The sequence below is a fragment of the Oncorhynchus gorbuscha genome, linkage group LG14 (genome assembly GCF_021184085.1).
Source record: "Oncorhynchus gorbuscha isolate QuinsamMale2020 ecotype Even-year linkage group LG14, OgorEven_v1.0, whole genome shotgun sequence".
NCBI lineage: Eukaryota > Metazoa > Chordata > Actinopteri > Salmoniformes > Salmonidae > Oncorhynchus > Oncorhynchus gorbuscha.
The window spans coordinates 37420981-37439008 of record NC_060186.1 but is presented as its reverse complement, the minus strand read 5'-3'; the positions used below and the strand labels follow the sequence as shown (position 1 = coordinate 37439008).

General features: G+C 41.3%; 1 protein-coding gene across 6 annotated transcripts in view; it reads left to right on the top strand.

Moving 5' to 3' along the window:
* The first annotated feature begins 318 nt into the window (after positions 1-318).
* arid1b (AT rich interactive domain 1B (SWI1-like)) overlaps positions 319-18028 on the top strand; it is a 116024-nt gene continuing 98314 nt past the window's right edge. For 4 of the 6 annotated variants that reach the window (XM_046297948.1, XM_046297945.1, XM_046297946.1 and 1 more), the window contains exon 1: positions 319-1944. In XM_046297948.1, coding sequence (XP_046153904.1) covers positions 691-1944 — 1254 coding nt within the window. In that variant the 5' untranslated portion in view covers positions 319-690. The remainder of the gene's footprint in view (positions 1945-18028) is intronic. The other 2 variants (XM_046297944.1, XM_046297947.1) reach the window with 2 other exon arrangements.

Sequence of the window (18028 nt, the reverse complement as noted above, 5' to 3'; positions counted from 1 at the left end):
AACTATTCTTGAACTGCACTGTTGATTAAGGGCTTGTAAGTAAGCATTTCACAGTAAGGTCTACACTTGTTGTATTCAGAGCATGTGACAAAGTTGGATTTGATTTGATGTTTTACCAGTATGGCTTACCCTGATAAGTATTTTGCCTTACTTTCACCCCTGTCATTACATGACATCTCCACCCACCCGTGACACCTGGCCATGCAAACCGAACTCCACCATTGGTCTCACGTGGGAAAGCATGCTCTCGCGAGAGAAGGAACACCCACTTACACAGACAGGAATCTTGACCATTTTTTCAAACGGTAAACTGCTTGAGTAGACATCTTCATTTTATCCACCATCGTTGGCTAGAGCCCTTGATTCTCAACGTTCGCTGTTTTCGCTGATGCCATGCTGGGCTAGGGGCTTCGGATAGAAAAGGCATTTGCCTGTATCCGGGTTAGACATTGAAGGAAAAAAGTTTCATGTCTGTCTGAAAACGTATAACATGAGCTTGCTCTAACAGACGGTATTTATGCGGATATTCGATACTCTTGCGCTTTTTCATTTTACGCTAACGTCGTTTTCTTGTTAGCTAACGTTAGCTGTCTGGCTTCTTTTGTGTTCTGCTTTTCTTCCTCTTTTTTTTCATTAGCCAGTTAGCTTGCTAGCTCGACTGGACTTTATGCCTGAGATGTGGACTTGATCATGGCCGCACAAGTGGCAACAGCCCCAACATCAAATGGTAAGAAAAGGTCGAATTTAGCTAGTAGCTTGAGTCAAGATTTGAAATCTGGCAAGTCTGGAGTAGTTGGTGGAGCTGTGCTTGGGGTAGGAAATGGGACTAGCGTTCATGCTATGAATAATGTAGAACGCCATGAACTGAACCCGACCAGTAGAGCTCGAGCTTCTCCTGCAAACAACGATTCGAATCCACGTGAGAAGGAAAGTAGAGATTCTAGATCGGCGTCTTTTTCGACTTCAAATTCTAGCATGGAGACGGGAATGTTTGTTAGTCATAAAGTGAAAAATGTTGGTGGTGAAGAAACTCCATCTCTCCACCACACACCTCCTCAGCAACAGCCATTCAACCAATTCCTTCAGCACCAACAACGCCAAATTCAGAACAACAACCAGCAGTCGCTACATGGAGAAAGTGGAAACCGCCAACATGGAGGAAAAGGGAATGTTGTTTTAGGGAATACAGTCGAACGCCATCAGCAACAGGAAATGCTGAATAAAAATGAGGACGACCAACCGAGCAAAACGGAAGACCGGTTGGACAGCAGGTACGAGCATGCCAGTTCGGGACCAACAAATAACAACATCAACCCGTCCCAAAGTGGTACCAGCTCGGTTTCGGAGTTTAATAGTTATTATGGAAATGGTAAAGGAGGGCCTTGCTTTGATCAACATGGCGGACAACAAAGCCCTGGGTCTGGGATAATGCATTCGGTACAACAGAATATGGATCAAGTTCAACAAAACTCCCACGAAGGGTACCACAACAACCCGTACAACCACTACCCGACTTACCGACCTGGCTACGGTAATAGTGGATATGGGATGATGAGTCCCTCTCGGCAGGGGAACAACATGATGGGCCTAGGCAGCAACACGGCTGCTGCTAATCATAGCAAAGCTGCCATGGCCGCTGCCTCTTCTGGTGGTGCTAATGTTGGAGGGTTTCAGAGATTTCCAGGGCAAACTCAGCAACATCCTTCGGGGGCTACTCCAACTCTAAACCAGCTACTGACATCCCCGAGTCCTATGATGCGGGGCTATGGCGGTGGCTATCAAGATTACACTAATCCCTCTGCTCAACAACAACAATCAAGCATGGGGCTGACCAAAGACATAAACCCCCAATACGGTTCAGTTACACATGTTTGGGGAGGACAACAAAGAAATCACCCTGCCATGAGCCCTGGAAACAACGGACAAGGAAGCGGCAGATCACAGGTAAATTATACATTCATATGTCACTTTTCTAAAACTAATTTGCCAAACTAACTAAGCTTTCCAGGCGGTTTTGTAGTTAACTAACGTTACCCTAGCTAAATGAATGTAGCTATGGTCAGAGAGACAAGTTAGCGAACGTTATGCCAATATGTCAGCCAGTGCGGCTAGGACTTCTAGACTTCTCTGAGTCTGGCTGTATATTTGTGTAGCTACATTACAGTACCTAACATTCTACTGTATAATATATACACATGCAGGCGGAGATAACATCCACGTTGTCATTTTATGAATTCAGCAGCCATATGGGCAGTTAGAAAACTTATGTTTATGGCTGCTTGAAGTTGGCATTAAATGTGGCTTCCGGTTGGGGACAACCAAGTGATCCGTTTCAGTTAGTTTGCGTCCTAGTTTTCCTATAGTCTATGCTCCAACATTTTAAAACCACTTTAGCTATACATAGTTCCAAGTAGACTTATACATTCGGGTGCTTATTTAATTAAAACACATTATTTGCAATTTAACTTGTGGACTTACAAAAAAATATCGTCGACCCTTCCATCTAATGTTCCGCTTGCTTAAAAACCAAGGACCATTCTAACTAGCATTGACTTGCTAGCTAGCAAGGCTGGCTCTATCTAGCTTAGTAGTCAGGTCAGAATGTGTGCAACTGCTGAGCTATTGAAGTATCAATTTCAAATCTCAAAAAGCATATCAACGTATGTTGAAAAAGTACATTTCTTGCTAGCTAACGCTAGCATTCGTTTGTTGATATCCAGCGAACTATTTATTACACACTTTAAATTGTTATATGCTAGCTATAGCATAGCCTGATAACATTTAGCTTTGTAACACTAGTTTGAGGGCCTCGCGTTGGCTAGCTAGATATGCTCCTTGGCCCATATTGTGAATAAAGAGTTGCCAACGCCTTTAAATAATATATTATGCTAGTAGCTAGCTATGTTGCAATCAATTGGTTAGAGAGATTTCAATAGCTGGTGTCCAGCTAGCTCTTGATCATGACTTTCAGTTCCATTACGTAAGTCATTGGAGGAAGGCGTCGTCTGTATTGAGAGCTGTGACGCGTGGTCTGGACATTGACACGCATCGCCTTTGGGTACGGTTTTGGTAGCATAAGGACCTTTTCCTATATTGACAAAGAATAATACATTAAATTGATACACATTTTTAGGGTTAAGGTTCACACACGGCCATATTTCCATGTTATAGCGATTGTTTACAGGAAACGTAATGTGCTAATTGGCTGTCTCTGAGTCCCCGAACACCTGTGTGTAAGTGGCATACATACACCACAAACGTGTTGCCAGTGGACAATACTGTCGGCTGCAACTTTGTTAAAACGGTGTATAGTATGTGTATTTTGCATTTATGAAATTATTGTGAAAGTAGAGGGATTTATGTTTCTAGAACAATACCGCAATTAATACTCGATTCACATTTTAACTTACGAGTATTTCGCTGTTTTGGCTTCCAGTGCCAATTCTCACTTTAAACAGAACATGTAAGGTCCTTGGACTAAGGAGTGACGTTAGGCTCCCCGTAGTCCAATATTTGGCAAGTATACAGCTTGCACTTCTGAGGGCACTTTGGAAGTTTTGAGTATTGGAGTGACATTTGACAGCTACTGCCTAGTTTACATAATATTGCATCTGGTTCTCACCATCTATCAAATGTGTGTATATCCACTGCAGATGTAAATAGATATGTCTACTGTGTTCTTGCCTAATTTCTTAATCCCTTCAGTAATGGTGTGGGGTAGGATTCAGGATTGTGTTCTGTTTACATTGTGTAATGAAATCTCTAACACTGGCTGCTTGCTTCATTTATCTAGTGATGTGATCCTGCTTTTTGGCAGGGAGCCCATTATGTGGTCTCACCTCCCATAGTGGTTGAGCCCTGACCTTCACACATGCAGATTAGCCATGTGCCTGATCCCACCATCAGCCAGCTATTTACCTCAGCAGGAGCATGTGCGCACCCGTGCATGCACTGGTCAGGCCTGCCCTGTGACAACCTGCTCTAAAAATCTGTTTCAAAGCATCGTTGTCTTATTGTAATGTGGGCATGCTTTCTTTCTGGAAAAAAATCGAATACAATTTCTACCTCACACCAGTGTAAAAAAATTGGTTTCAGATAGACGCTTCTTTGTGTATTTACCAGCTCATACTCGCTGTCTCCATCAGATTGAGATTCTGTCACTGACAAGCCTACAGTAAATGTCTAATTTGGAAGTTAATGATCTTCAGAGGTATTGTAATTGAATCTTAAATTAGGCTTATTAAAGAGGACGTGCCTTGTTTTTCTAGTACCTCTCTCTCATTCAGGCTTTGAGCACACACACTTTGGAGCTTCAGAAGAAATACGGAGGAGAGACACCAAAATAACTTTGATGCTCGCTTTGGTCTTTGACCATGCTATCAAACAATCGAGTTATGGTATATTTTGACAAATCAATTGGGTATATTTACAACAAAGATGCGTTTGTGGATATGGGCCTATAGCAAGATGCTCTGCTAAATGCAGATATTTAATGCCTATAATGTGTGCAGGATGGTTCTATTCATGACAAGCCTGGACATCAGTGTGTTGGCCACTTCATTGTGGGTTAGAGAGGGTTTGTCCCATGCCTTTTGGAGTCAGACAAACCTGACATTGGGTGTTCAAAGCACTTTTTACACTGCTGGCATATTTATCATAGTTTTGTCAGAATTGCACTGGTTATCAGAGTTTTGTTTTGAAAAGGCTTTGTCTAAAATTTAAGGCTGTCCCGGACCAAAGAATGATCTTAATCAACCGAAAGTCATCTGTTCTTTCGACCAATCGGTTGGTCAAAATTCTCAAATGTGTATTTCTCCATGAAGACACACGTTTATGTATTTTAATCAAATGAACTATATATGCATTGAGCTTGTCTGATGCTTTACGCGCATTGTTTAAAATAAGACATACATTACTTGAGGGAGCCAGAGATCGCAGATTCTGCAGATTACTCTCCTGAAGTTATCGGTAATAGGCTACACGAGGAGTCAGCGACCTTTATCACGTGGCATGTCAATTTATCTTACAATTTCTACCGATCTGCGTGCCAGTTATGGTTTTCATATGCACATTTTCGTGGAAAGGTTTCATTTATGATAACATCTTTTGTATCTCAATCATTGTCATGTGGCTATTAACTTGGATCTGGCCTGAAGCTCATGCTAGCGAACTTGCGACGCTATAAAATATTCTGTGCCCTCAGTTTCCCACACCAGTAAGCTCAGGACAGACATCACTGTAGACTATTTGCGCAACGGATACGAAGTAATTGGGTAGGTCTATTTTATGACGTTTCCACTGGATCAGAGCATGACATTTGTCCTTTTTCACACAGTTGTTTTTCAAATACACTGTGGAGCTATTGTCATTCTCAATGGATGTAAAAACAGACTTTGCTTGCGGTTTGAGGTGAAGAAAATATTACTCTGGAGGTGTGTTTGTCCTGTTGATAAACAAATGATAGTCCCATTAAGCGCAAACCAGATGGGATGGCCTATCGCTGCAGAATGTTGTGGTAGCCGTGCTGGTTAAGTGTGCCTTGAATTCTAAATAAGTCACTGACAGTGTCATCGGTAAAGCACCATCACACAACCTCCATGCTTCACGGTGGGAACCACACATACAGGGGTCATCTGTTCATCTACTCCGTGTCTCACAAAGACACGACAGTTGCAACCAAAAATCTGGACCCATCAGACCAAAGGACAGATTTCCACTGGTCTAATGTCCATTGCCTGTGTTTCTTGGCTCAAGCAAGTCTCTTCTTATTGGTGTCCTTTAGTCGTGGTTTCTTTGCAGCAATTTGACCATGAAGGCCTGGCACACAGTACTACATGGAACTCTATTCCACATCAAGTAACTGACACAAGCGGGAAAATTTGATTTAAAAAAAAAAACTGATTTAAAAACACCTTATGGAACAGCGGGGACTGTGCAGCAACCCAAACAGGCACAGACACATGCATGTACACACACACACATACGATAACATATGCACTATATATACACATGGATTTAGTAATGTAGATATATGGTGGAGTAGAGGCCCGAGGGCACACAATGTGTTGTGAAATCTGTCAATGTATTGTAATGTTTTAAAATTGTATAAACTACCTTAATTTTGCTGGACCCCAGGAAGAGTAGCTGCTGCTTAGGCAGCAGCTAATGGGGATCCATAATAAATACAAATTCATGTCGTCTCCTCTGAACAGTTGATGTTCATGTGACTTTTGAACTCTGAAGCATCTGCACCATCGAGGGCATTCTGACTGGTTGCATCACCGCCTGGTATGGCAACTGCTCGGCCTCCGACCGCAAGACACTGCAGCGGGTAGTGCGTAAGGCCCAGTACATTGCTGGGGCCAAGCTTTCTGCCATCCAGGAACTCTATACCAGGTGGTGTCAGCGGAAGGTCCAAAAAATTGCCAAGGACTCCAGCCACCCTAGTCATAGACTGTTCTCTCTGCTGCCACATGGCAGGCGGTAAAAAATAAAAATGCTTAACTGCCTCGTTCAGGGGCAGAATGACATATTTTTCACCTTATCAGCTCGGAGGAACCAATCTAGCAGCCTTACATTTAACTATTACAACGTAATAACAACCTGCCTCTCTCTCGTTGCACTCCACAAGGAGGTTTCCTGTTACGCAAATGCAGTAAGCAAAGGTAAGTTACTAGCTAGCATTAAACTTCTTATAAAAAAACAATCATAATCACTAGTTAAGTACACATGGTTGATATTACTAGATATTATCTAGCGTGTCCTGCATTGCATATAATCTGACTAAGCATACAAGTATCTAAGTATCTGACTGAGCGGTGGTAGGCAGAAGCAGGCGCGTAAACATTCATTCAAACAGCACCTTCGCGCGTTTTGCCAGCAGCTCTTCGTTGTGCGTCAAGCATTGCGCTGTTTATGACTTCAAGCCTATCAACTCCCGAGATTAGGCTGGTGTAACCGAAGTGAAATGGCCAGCTAGTTAGTGCGCGCTAATAGCGTTTCAATCGTCACTCGCTCTGAGCCTTGCAGTGGTTGTTTCCCTTGCTCTGCATGGGTAACGCTGCTTCGAGGGTGGCTGTTGTCGTTGTGTTCCTGTTTCAAGCCCAGCGAGGAGAGGGACGGAAGCTATACTTTTACACTGGCAATACTGAAGTGCCTATAAGAACATTCAATAGTCAAAGGTTAATGAAATACAAATGGTATAGAGGGAAATAGTCCTATAATAACTACAACTTAAAACTTCTTACCTGGGAATATTGAAGACTCATGTTAAAAGGAACCACCAGCTTTCATATGCTCTCATGTTCTGAGCAAGGAATTGAAACGTTAGCTTTCTTACATAGCACATATTGCACTTTTACTTTCATCTCCAACACTTTGTTTATGCATTATTTAAACCAAATTGAACATGTTTCATTATTTACTTGTCATTATTACAAAATATTTTTCTTTCTGATTAATCGGTATAGGCTTTTTTGATCCTCCAATAATCGGTATCGGCTTTGAAAAATCATATTCGGTCGACCTCTAGTCCCCACCCCAGCCCCATTTTTATGCTGCTGCTACTGTTTATTATCCATGCATAGTCACTTTACCTCTACATACGAGTGCATATTACCTTGACTAACCGGTGCCCCCGCACATTGACACTGTACCGGAACCTCCTGTACATAGCCTGGCTACTGTTTATTTTATTGTTGCGCCTTAATTATTTGTTAATTTTTTTCTCTCTTAAAACTGCATTGATTGTTAAGGGCTTGTATTTGGCCATGTGACAAATAAAAAATGATTTGATTTATTTGGGCTGCAATCAAAGGCTGTTAACTCTAATGAACTTATCCTCTGCAGCAGAGGTAACTCTGGGTCTTTCTTTCCTGTGACGGTCCTCATGAGAGCCAGTTTCATCATAGCGCTTGATGGTTTTTGCGACTGCACTTGAAGAAACTTTCAAAGAAACGTTTCTTACAGTAATGGACTGTTTCTCTTTGCTTGTTTGAGCTATTCCTGCCATAATAGGGACTTGGTCTTTTACCAAATAGGGCTATCTTTTGTATACTACCCATACCTTGTCACAAAACAACATTGGCTCAAATGAATTAAGAAGTAAAGAAATTCCACAAATGTACTTTTATCAAGGCACCCCTGTTAATTGATGTGCATTCCAGGTAACTACCTCACGCAGCTGGTTGAGAGAAAGCCAAGAGTGTGCAAAGCTCTCAAGGCAAAGGGTGGCTACTTTGAAGAATCTCATAAAATATATTTTGATTTAAGTTTTTGTTGGTTACTACATGGTTCCATATGTTATTTCAGAGTTGATGTCTTCACTATTATTCTACTATGTAAAATAAAGGAAAAACATTGAATGAGTTGGTGTGTCAATTTTTGAATGGTACTGTGCTTACGTACATAACAACCATACATAACATATACAGATGCCAGGGTATATCTGGTGTGCTTTCTGGATTAAGAGCAAGCATATGCCATGGTAGATAGGCCAATAGAGGATAGAATTAGCTTCTTTCTCTATTTCTTCGAGGTCACAATATGAGGTCTTTTCCATTTCGCCACAATACCGACCTGTTTCAATATGCAGAGGCAATATCCCTGATCTTACCTGTGCACATAGCTATGTCTTGCTTTTAGGTAGGTTATACATAATATATCTCACACACACATGAATTCACCCTTAATCAAACAAAACGTTCTCAATTTGGGTATATTGCATCAAGTTGTTTTCTGATAATATCAATGTTTCCCGTAATTTGTTTTTTTTGTACAGATGTTCAGTCACGGTTGAAAAAGGTCAGACATTTCAGTTGCCCAGGCTCCCCCTATGGATAGATCCCATTGATAAACTTTATTTAACTAGGCAGGTCAGGTAAGACATTCTTATTTACAATGACAGCCTGGGAACAGTGGGTTAACTGCCTTGTTCAGGGGCAGAACAACAGATTTTATTTTTTTACCATGTCAGCTCGGGGATTCGATCTTGCAACCTTGCAGTTACTGGCCCAACACTAATCAATGAATCTGAAATGATAACTTAAAACACAAAATATAAATCTCCATTAATAAACTTCTTATAGCTTATTAGATACATTTCCACTTCCTGAACACATACTAAAATTAAAACACAGCCATTTCTTAGTAAAAAGTTTTTTAAAAAAGTAAAAAAAAGTCCACCTTAAAGTCAGACACATTCTACCTACCTACTAGCTATTCTGGCAGTTGGCATATCCAACAATCTATTCCAAAGGTCTCACCTCAACGGGGGTTGTTTTGACAAATAATGTATAAACATAGCGAACAAAGTCAGTGATAAGGCGTCTCCTTGTTTTACACCTGAGGGTGTGGGAAATCAATCTGTACGATATTCATTAACACGCACACAAGCAATTGGTACTTCGTAAAGAGACTGGATTGCATGATACAATTTCCCATCAACCCCTGTCTTTAACAAACTATAGGCTAAAAGATTACTGAAACATGCAAAAGTAGGCTTTGGGTAATCTGTCTGATTATTGTACAGACGGAGAAGATATGATCTATAGAGGCTCTGGATTTACCAAAACCATTTTGTTCTTCCACTAGAATGTTTTGATTCTCAAAAGGTAATTAGCCTATTGTTGAGGATGGATGAATATCATTTTATAGACTATACTTCATAAATGTTTGCCTCCTATAATTCAGTCACATTGTTTTGAATTTAATTTAAGATGTGTTGATCTGTGGATTTTAAAACTTAATTAGGCAGTTCATCAATGTCAAACACTTTCCCATTTTTTTGCAGCGTCAATCACCTTAACTTCTGCCACAGAAAAGCTCCTTTAAAGTATGGGTTACACACAGTACCGTCAAAGTTTTCAGACAACATTACTTTTTCCACATTTTCTTACGTTACAGCCTTATTCTAAAATGTATTCAATAGTTTTTTTTCTTCCCCTCATCAATTGACATAATACCCCATAATAAAAAGCAAAAACATTCAAATATATATATATATTTTTTTGAAACTTTACAAATATTAATAAAAAAAAACAGAAATATCACATTTACCTAAGTACTCAGTACTTAGTACTTCACAGCATTGAGACTTCATGGGTATGATGCTACAAGCTTGGCACACCTGTATTTGGGGAGTTTCTTCCATTCTTCTCTGCAGATCCTCTCAAGCGCTGTCGGGTTGGATGGAGAGCTTTGCTGCACAGCTACTTTCAGGTCTCTCCAGAGATGTTTGATCAGGTTCAAGTCCGGGCTCTGGCTGGGCCACCCGAGGACATTCAGAGAGTTGTCCCGAAGCCACTCCTGCATTGTCTTTGCTCTGTGCTTAGGGTCGTTGTCCCGGTGGAAGGTAAACCTGAGAGCTCTGGAGCAGGTTTTCATCAAGGATATCTCTGTTCTTTGCTCCGTTCATCTTTTGCCTCGATCTTGACTAGCCTCCCAGTCTCTGCTGCTGAACAACTTCCCCACAGCATGATGCTGCCACCACCACACTTCCCTGTAGGGATGGTGCCAGGTTTCCTCCAGATGTGATGCTTGGCGTTCAGGCAATAGAGTTCAATCTTGGCTTCATCAGACCAGAGAATCTTGTTTCTCATGGTATGAGATTCTTTAGATTGTTTTTGGCAAGCTTCAAATGGGCTGTCATGGGCCTTTCCTGAGGAGTGGCTTCCATCTGGCCAGCAGTGCTGCAGAGATGGTTGTCCTTCTAGAAGTTTCTCCCATCTCCACAGAGGAACTCTAGAGCTCTGTCACAGTGACCGTCATGTTCTTGGTCACCTCTATGACCAAGGCCCTTCTCCCCCGATAGCTCAGTTTGGCTGGGCGTTCAGCTCGAGGAAGAGTCTTAGTGGTTCCAAACTTCTTCCATTGATTGATTGAGGCCACTGTGGTCTTGGGGACCTTCAATGCTGCAGAATGTTTTTTTGCACCCTTTCCCAGATCTGTGCCTCGACACAATCCTGTCTCCGAACGCTTCATGGACATTTCCTTTGAGCTCATGGCTTGGGTTGTCATGCACTGTCAACTGTGGCACCTTACATAGACAGGTGTGTGCCTTTCCAAATCATGTCCAATCAATGCTAATTTACCACAGATTTAAGATGTAGAAACTTCTCAAGGATGATCAATGGAAACAGGATACACCTGTGCTCAGTTTTGAGTGTCATGGCAAAGGGTCTGAACTTTTGTAAAGGCATTTCTATTAATACATTTGCGAAAGTTTTTGCTTTGTTATTATAGTGTGTTGTGTGTAGATTGCTGAGGATTATGATTTTTATTTTTAAATCCATTTTAGAATAAGGCTGTAACGTAACAATGTGGAAAAAGTCAAGGGGTCTGAATACTTTCCGAATCCACTGTGTGTTCAGTGGTGTGAAGTACTACTTAAGTCATTTTTGTGGGTTTTTGTACTTTACTTTACTAGTACTTCACTACGTTCCTAAAGAAAATGTTGTACTTTTTACTCCATACAATCAAAAGTTCTGATTACAATTTGAATGCTTAGCAGTACATGGAAAAAGGTCCAGTTCACACACTTATCAAGAGAACGTCCCTGGTCATCTCTACTGCCTCTGATCTGGTGGACTCACTAAACATAAACGCTTCCTTTGTAAATTGTGTTGGAGTGTGCCCTTGGCTGTCAAAAGTAATAAAAAAAGGAAATTGTGCTGTCTGGTTTGTTAAATGTAATTAATTTAAGGAATTCTACTTTACTTTTACTTAAGTATGAAAATGTAGTATTTTTTTCCCCCTCCACCACTTAAGTGCATTTCAAATCTGATACCTTTTAGACTTTTACTTGAGTTATTTTATATTAAGATATCTTTATTTTTACTCAAATATGACAATTGTGTATTTTTCCCACCTCGGTGTTGATCAGAGGGTTTTAACATTGCATTTTAGTTCTCAGGGAACATATGTCTTAATACAATTCTTCAAAATATGCCACATTTTTGTTACCTAAGAACAAACTATCAAACCACTTCTCCCAGTCCTTAAGTACCTGTGTAATATCAGAGTTCAACCCCCCCCTGCTCTTCCCTGACTTTCATTGGAATTTTCTCATGTTGTTTTGGTCCTAACTTATTTGTCTCAAACTGTTGAGGATTCCTGTAACTGTGGCGGCAGGTAAGAGCGTTGGACTTGTAACTGAAAGGTTGCAAGATCGAATCCCCAAGCCGACAAGGTAAAACAAAATCTGTCGTTCTGCCCCTGAACAAGGCAGTTAACCCACTGTTCCTAGGCCGTCATTGAAAATAAGAATGCCCTCTCTGATATCTCAGTTTGAATAGGCACAGTCTTTAATCAAACATGCTGGTTTTTCTTAAATTCCTTCCTAAAATGTTCTCTTGTATTTCTATCTTTACACTGTAAAAATACGTATTCAGCTTTGTGTATGACATGCTGACCAGACCGCTCGCGCGCCTACGCCCGCATGTTGATTTTTGTCCACCCACCCCAGATGCAATCAGGACACGCAGGTTGAAATATCAAAACAAACTCTGAACCAACTATATTAATTTGGTGACAGGTTGAAAAGCATTAAACATTGATGGCAATTTAGCTAGCTAGCTAGCTTGCTGTTGCCAGCTAATTTGTCCTGGGATTTAAACATTTGGTTATTATTTTACCTGAAATGCACAAGGTCATCTACTCTGACAATTAATCCACAGTTAAAAGGGTTAGTTAGTTTCTAGTAATCTCTCCTCCTTCAGGCTTCTTCTTTGGCCTTCATATGGCGGTTGGCAACCAACTTTAAGGTGCATTACCACCTCCGACTGGAGTGTGGACCTCAGTTTATCTTTCAATCACCCACATGGGTATATGCTCCTCAAAAACCAATGAGGAGATGGGAGAGAACGGACTTGCAGGCCGTCAAACGTCACAAATAGAACCAAGTTCTATTTTAGCGCCAGGCTATGCACGAGGCGAGCGGTGTGAGTGCAATGATTGAATAGCATAGCATGTATGTGTACTTTTATTTTGCAACGCTCACGCGTGCGATGCAAGCAGTGTGGTCAGCATTTTACTGACCATAGAACTCTTAACTAGTCATTCCAATAAGGCTTGTAATCTTTCCTGGACTTGGTCTGTTCTTTATTTTCATTTTTGTCCTGCATTTCAGAGTATATAATATCACAATTTTTCATACCACACATCAAAATCAAATGTTTTTTCTTGGAATCTTTGCAGGGTTTCGATGAGTTTCACCAGAGCTATACATGCCATTTCAGAACATAGAAAGTAGAGGTCGACTGATTTTAAATCTTTAAAAAAAATATATATATATATTTTTTTCCAACGCCGATACCGATTTATTGGAGGATAAAAATAAAATAAAAAGCTGATGCCGATTAATCGGCCGATTAAAAAAATGTATTTGTAATAATGACAACTACAACAATACTGAATGAACACTTATTTTAACTTAATACATCAATAAAATCAATTTAGCATCAAATAAATAATGAAACATGTTCAATTTGGTTTAAATAATGCAAAAACAAAGTGTTGGAGAAGAAAGTAAAAGTGCAATATGTGCCATGTAAGAAAGCTAACGTTTAAGTTCCTTGCTCAGAACATGAGAACATATGAATGCTGGTGGTTCCTTTTACCATGAGTCTTCAATATTCCCAGTAAAGAAGTTTTAGGTTGTAGTTATTATAGGACTATTTCTCTATACCATTTGTATTTCATATATCTTTGACTATTGGATGTTCTTATAGGCACTTTAGTATTGCCAGTGTAACAGTATAGATTCTGTACCTTTCCTCGCTCCTACCTGGGCTCGAACCAGGAACACAACGACAACAGGCACCCTCGAAGCAGCGTTGCCCATGCAGAGCAAGGGGAACAGCTACTCCAAGTCTCAGAGCGAGTGATGTTTGAAACGCTATTAGCGCACACCCCGCTAACTAGCTAGCCATTTCACATCACACCATTACACGAGCCTAATCTCAGGATGGACTAGTTAACCGTAAGGTTGCAAGATTGAATCCCTGCGCTGACTAGGTAAAAATCTGTCGTTCTACCCCTGAACGAGGCAGTTAACCCACCGTTCCTAGGCCGTCATTGAAAATAAGAATGTGTTCTTAACTGACTTGCCTAGTTAAATAAAGATTAAATAAAGGTGTTAAAATATAGGCAAAACCGATTTCCGATTGTTATGAAAACTTGAGATTGGCCCTAATTAATCGGCCACTCCGATTAATCGGTCGACCTCTAATAGAAAGTCATTTGGCACTTTTCTTTAATTACATTTAAGCCTGTATCGTTTGCTCCGAATGATGCACAGTAATTAATACCTGGCTGAGAAAGTTTGTGTCCGACCAGAAAGAGTAATCAGGAAGTCTACTTTTTCTCTCAGTTTAAGTCAAAACAGCTGCATCCTTTAACCATCTGTGTAGGAGAACACCTTAAATGCCAAACAAGTTTCTAGACAGTCGTGGACGGCAACTATGAAGTCCATCACAGCTTTTCCTTTGACAGATACTGTATGGATGTAAAGTTATCGCTTACATGTTAGTCCCGATGGAATTCTAATAGGGTTTCCCCATGATGATTAACAAAGTAATCCAAAGCAACAGGCCATGTAACATCATCAATATAATTTATATAGTCATCTAACCTCCCAATTTGTTAAGATCCCCACAAACAGTGGGGAGAACAAGTATTTGATACTCTGCAGGTTTTCCTACTTACAAAGCATGTAGAGGTCTGTCATTTTTATCATAGGTACACTTCAACTGTGAGAGACGGAATCTAAAACAAAAATCCAGAAAATCACATTGTATGATTTTTAAGTAATTAATTTGCATTTTATTGCATGACATAAGTATTTGATCACCTACCAACCAGTAAGAATTACGGCTCACAGACCTGTTAGTATTCCTTTAAGAAGCCCTCCTGTTCTCCACTCATTACCTGTATTAACTGCACCTGTTTTAACTTACCTGTATAAAAGACACCTGTCCACACACTCAATGAAACAGACTCCAACCTCTCCACAATGGCCAAGACCAGAGAGCTGTGTAAGGACATCGGGGATAAAATTGTAGACCTGCACAAGGCTGGGATGGGCTACAGGACAATAGGCAAGCAGCTTGGTGAGAGGGCAACAACTGTTGGCGCAATTATTCGAAAATGAAAGATGTTCAAGATGACGGTCCATCACCCTTGGTCTGGTGCTCCATGCAAGATCTCATCTCGTGGGGCATCAATGATCATGAGGAAGGTGAGGGATCAGCCCAGAACTACACGGCAGGACCTGGTCAATGACCTGAAGAGAGCTGGGACCACAGTCTCAAAGAAAACCATTAGTAAAACACTATGCCGTTATGGATTAAAATCCTGCAGCGCACGCAAGGTCCCCCTGCTCAAGCCAACGCATGTCCAGGCCCGTCTGAAGTTTGTCAATGACCATCTGGATGATCCAGAGGAGGAATGGGAGAAGGTCATGTGGTCTGATGAGACAAAAATAGAGCTTTTTTTGTCTCAACTCCACTCGCTGTGTTTGGAGGAAGAAGAAGGATAAGTACAACCCAAAGAATACCATCCCAACCGTGAAGCATGGAGGTGGAAACCTCATTCTTTGGGGATGCTTTTCTGCAAAGGGGACAGGACGACTGCACCGTATTGAGGGGAGGATGGATGGGACCATGTATCGCGAGATCTTGGCCAACAACGTCCTTCCCTCAGTAAGAGCATTGAAGATGGGTAGTGGCTGGGTCCTGGTCACCTGGTCAAGAACTACAGGACCTGGTCAAGAACTACAGGAAACATATGATCTCTGTAATTTCAAACAAAGGTTTCTGTACCAAATATTAAGTTCTGCTTTTCTGATGTATCAAATACTTATGTCATGCATTAAAATGCAAATTAATTACTTAAAAATCATACAATGTGATTTTCTGGATTTTTGTTTTAGATTCCGTCTCTCACAGTTGAAGTGTACCTATGATAAAAAATTACAGACCTCCTATATGCTTTGTAAGTAGGAAAACCTGCAAAATCGGCAGTGTATCGAATACTTGTTCTCCCCACTGTATGTAAATAGCATCTGCTTCTGAATATAGGTATACTCGACTTAACAAATGACTATAAGAGGATGTGGACTGTTCAGGTGGAAAATGGCATGAAAACACACAACTTTACACACATTCCCACTCCCCCAGAGCCCCAAAGGGCTCTCACATGAGTTTTTCTGTTGTGTCCATACCATACATGTCTCTCTGGTTGATCTCGTTTCACGACCTGTCCGCTTCCCGTGACGAAATAGTCCTTTCCTCCTGTTATTTCCCCCAGGAGCAGTTCTATAAGGCGATCGGTGTGGGACTTGGCCGATCGAAGGAAGACTTTGTCATGATCAGGATGGCCTCGCAAGCTTCTGTTTTTCCCACAAGAGCTACTTTCTCCTCCACAGACAGACACTCCACCTTCGCAACCCCGGAAACCTTTACCCCTCTCCCTCATCCTCTCAACTGCAATCACCTGTTTTGCAGCCTAGGTCAACCGATATCAACTGGTTCACTTTGGAGGTTAGGTCCTCTTTTTCATCAGCTGGCAGTCCTGCCACTATGATAGACACGGGACTCCAGACGTCCAACTTCAAGAGCTATGCGGTCTTGTAGCTGCTTGTTATTATTCTCCAGTTGAGTCAGCAGCATAGCTGTATGATTATGCTGAATGGCTTTCTCCAAAGATGCACGTAAGCTGTCTACTTTACTATTCAGTCGTTTTTCAATACTCACCTTCATTTTGTCAATCTTTTTTCCATCTTTGTACATTTACATTTAAGTCATTTAGCAGACGCTCTTATCCAGAGCGACTTACAAATTGGTGCATTCACCTTATGACATCCAGTGGAACAGCCACTTTACAATAGTGCATCTAAATATTTTAAGGGGGGGTGAGAAGGATTACTTTATCCTATCCTAAGTATTCCTTAAAGAGGTGGGGTTTCAGGTGTCTCCGGAAGGTGGTGATTGACTCCGCTGTCCTGGCGTCGTGAGGGAGTTTGTTCCACCATTGGGGAGCCAGAGCAGTGAACAGTTTTGACTGGGCTGAGCGGGAACTGTACTTCCTCAGTGGTAGGGAGGCGAGCAGGCCAGAGGTGGATGAACGCAGTGCCCTTATTTGGGTGTAGGGCCTGATCAGAGCCTGGAGGTACTGAGGTGCCGTTCCCCTCACAGCTCCGTAGGCAAGCACCATGGTCTTGTAGCGGATGCGAGCTTCAACTGGAAGCCAGTGGAGAGAGCGGAGGAGCGGGGTGACATGAGAGAACTTGGGAAGGTTGAACACTAGACGGGCTGCGGCGTTCTGTAGCTAGGCTCCTTATCTCCATGAGATTAGCCATGCTATTGGCACTTTCTTTCTTTGATAAATTTGTCTCCATGCTTTTCTCACCATTGCGTAGATTTCTACCGGAGTCTGTATGTTTTAGCGGTTAAGTGTTTCTGTTATTGCCATTCAAGGTACATAACCAGCTAATTTTATAGCTAGGCTAGCCAAACATTCCCCAAGAAGTCTGTCAATTGACTCTTTCACCCTCACAGGATTCAGCCTTCAGCTGCCTCCATTTACAGGCTGATCTTTGTTCTACACTTTGAAAATGTTTAAATTAAAAAAAATAAACGTTTCCGAAGAGTTTGGTCCCGAAAAGAAGCAGCAGTGTTTTTCACCGTATACACCGGAAGCACCCTTGGAAGTGGGTTACATGTTTCTTTTGCTTTCAACCTCATTAGAAGTGTTGTGTACGTATTTGGTCTAAAGAGTGTAGGGTTTGGGTCTTTGGGATTATGTTTAGTTCATATTTAGTAGAGGTTTTTCTTTTTCAACTGTTAGCCATTTGTGTTTACCATGCTGGATTCTGGGAACTGGAAATTTGATTGGTGGTTGCTTTGGTCTTTTTGTTTCTTAGTCCCAACAATAATTGATTTAATTTGGACGCTGCCAGATGTACAGTAATTTTACAAAAGACGATGTTAGTGCAACATCCTCCACATGCTTTCATTGACGAGAATCCCTT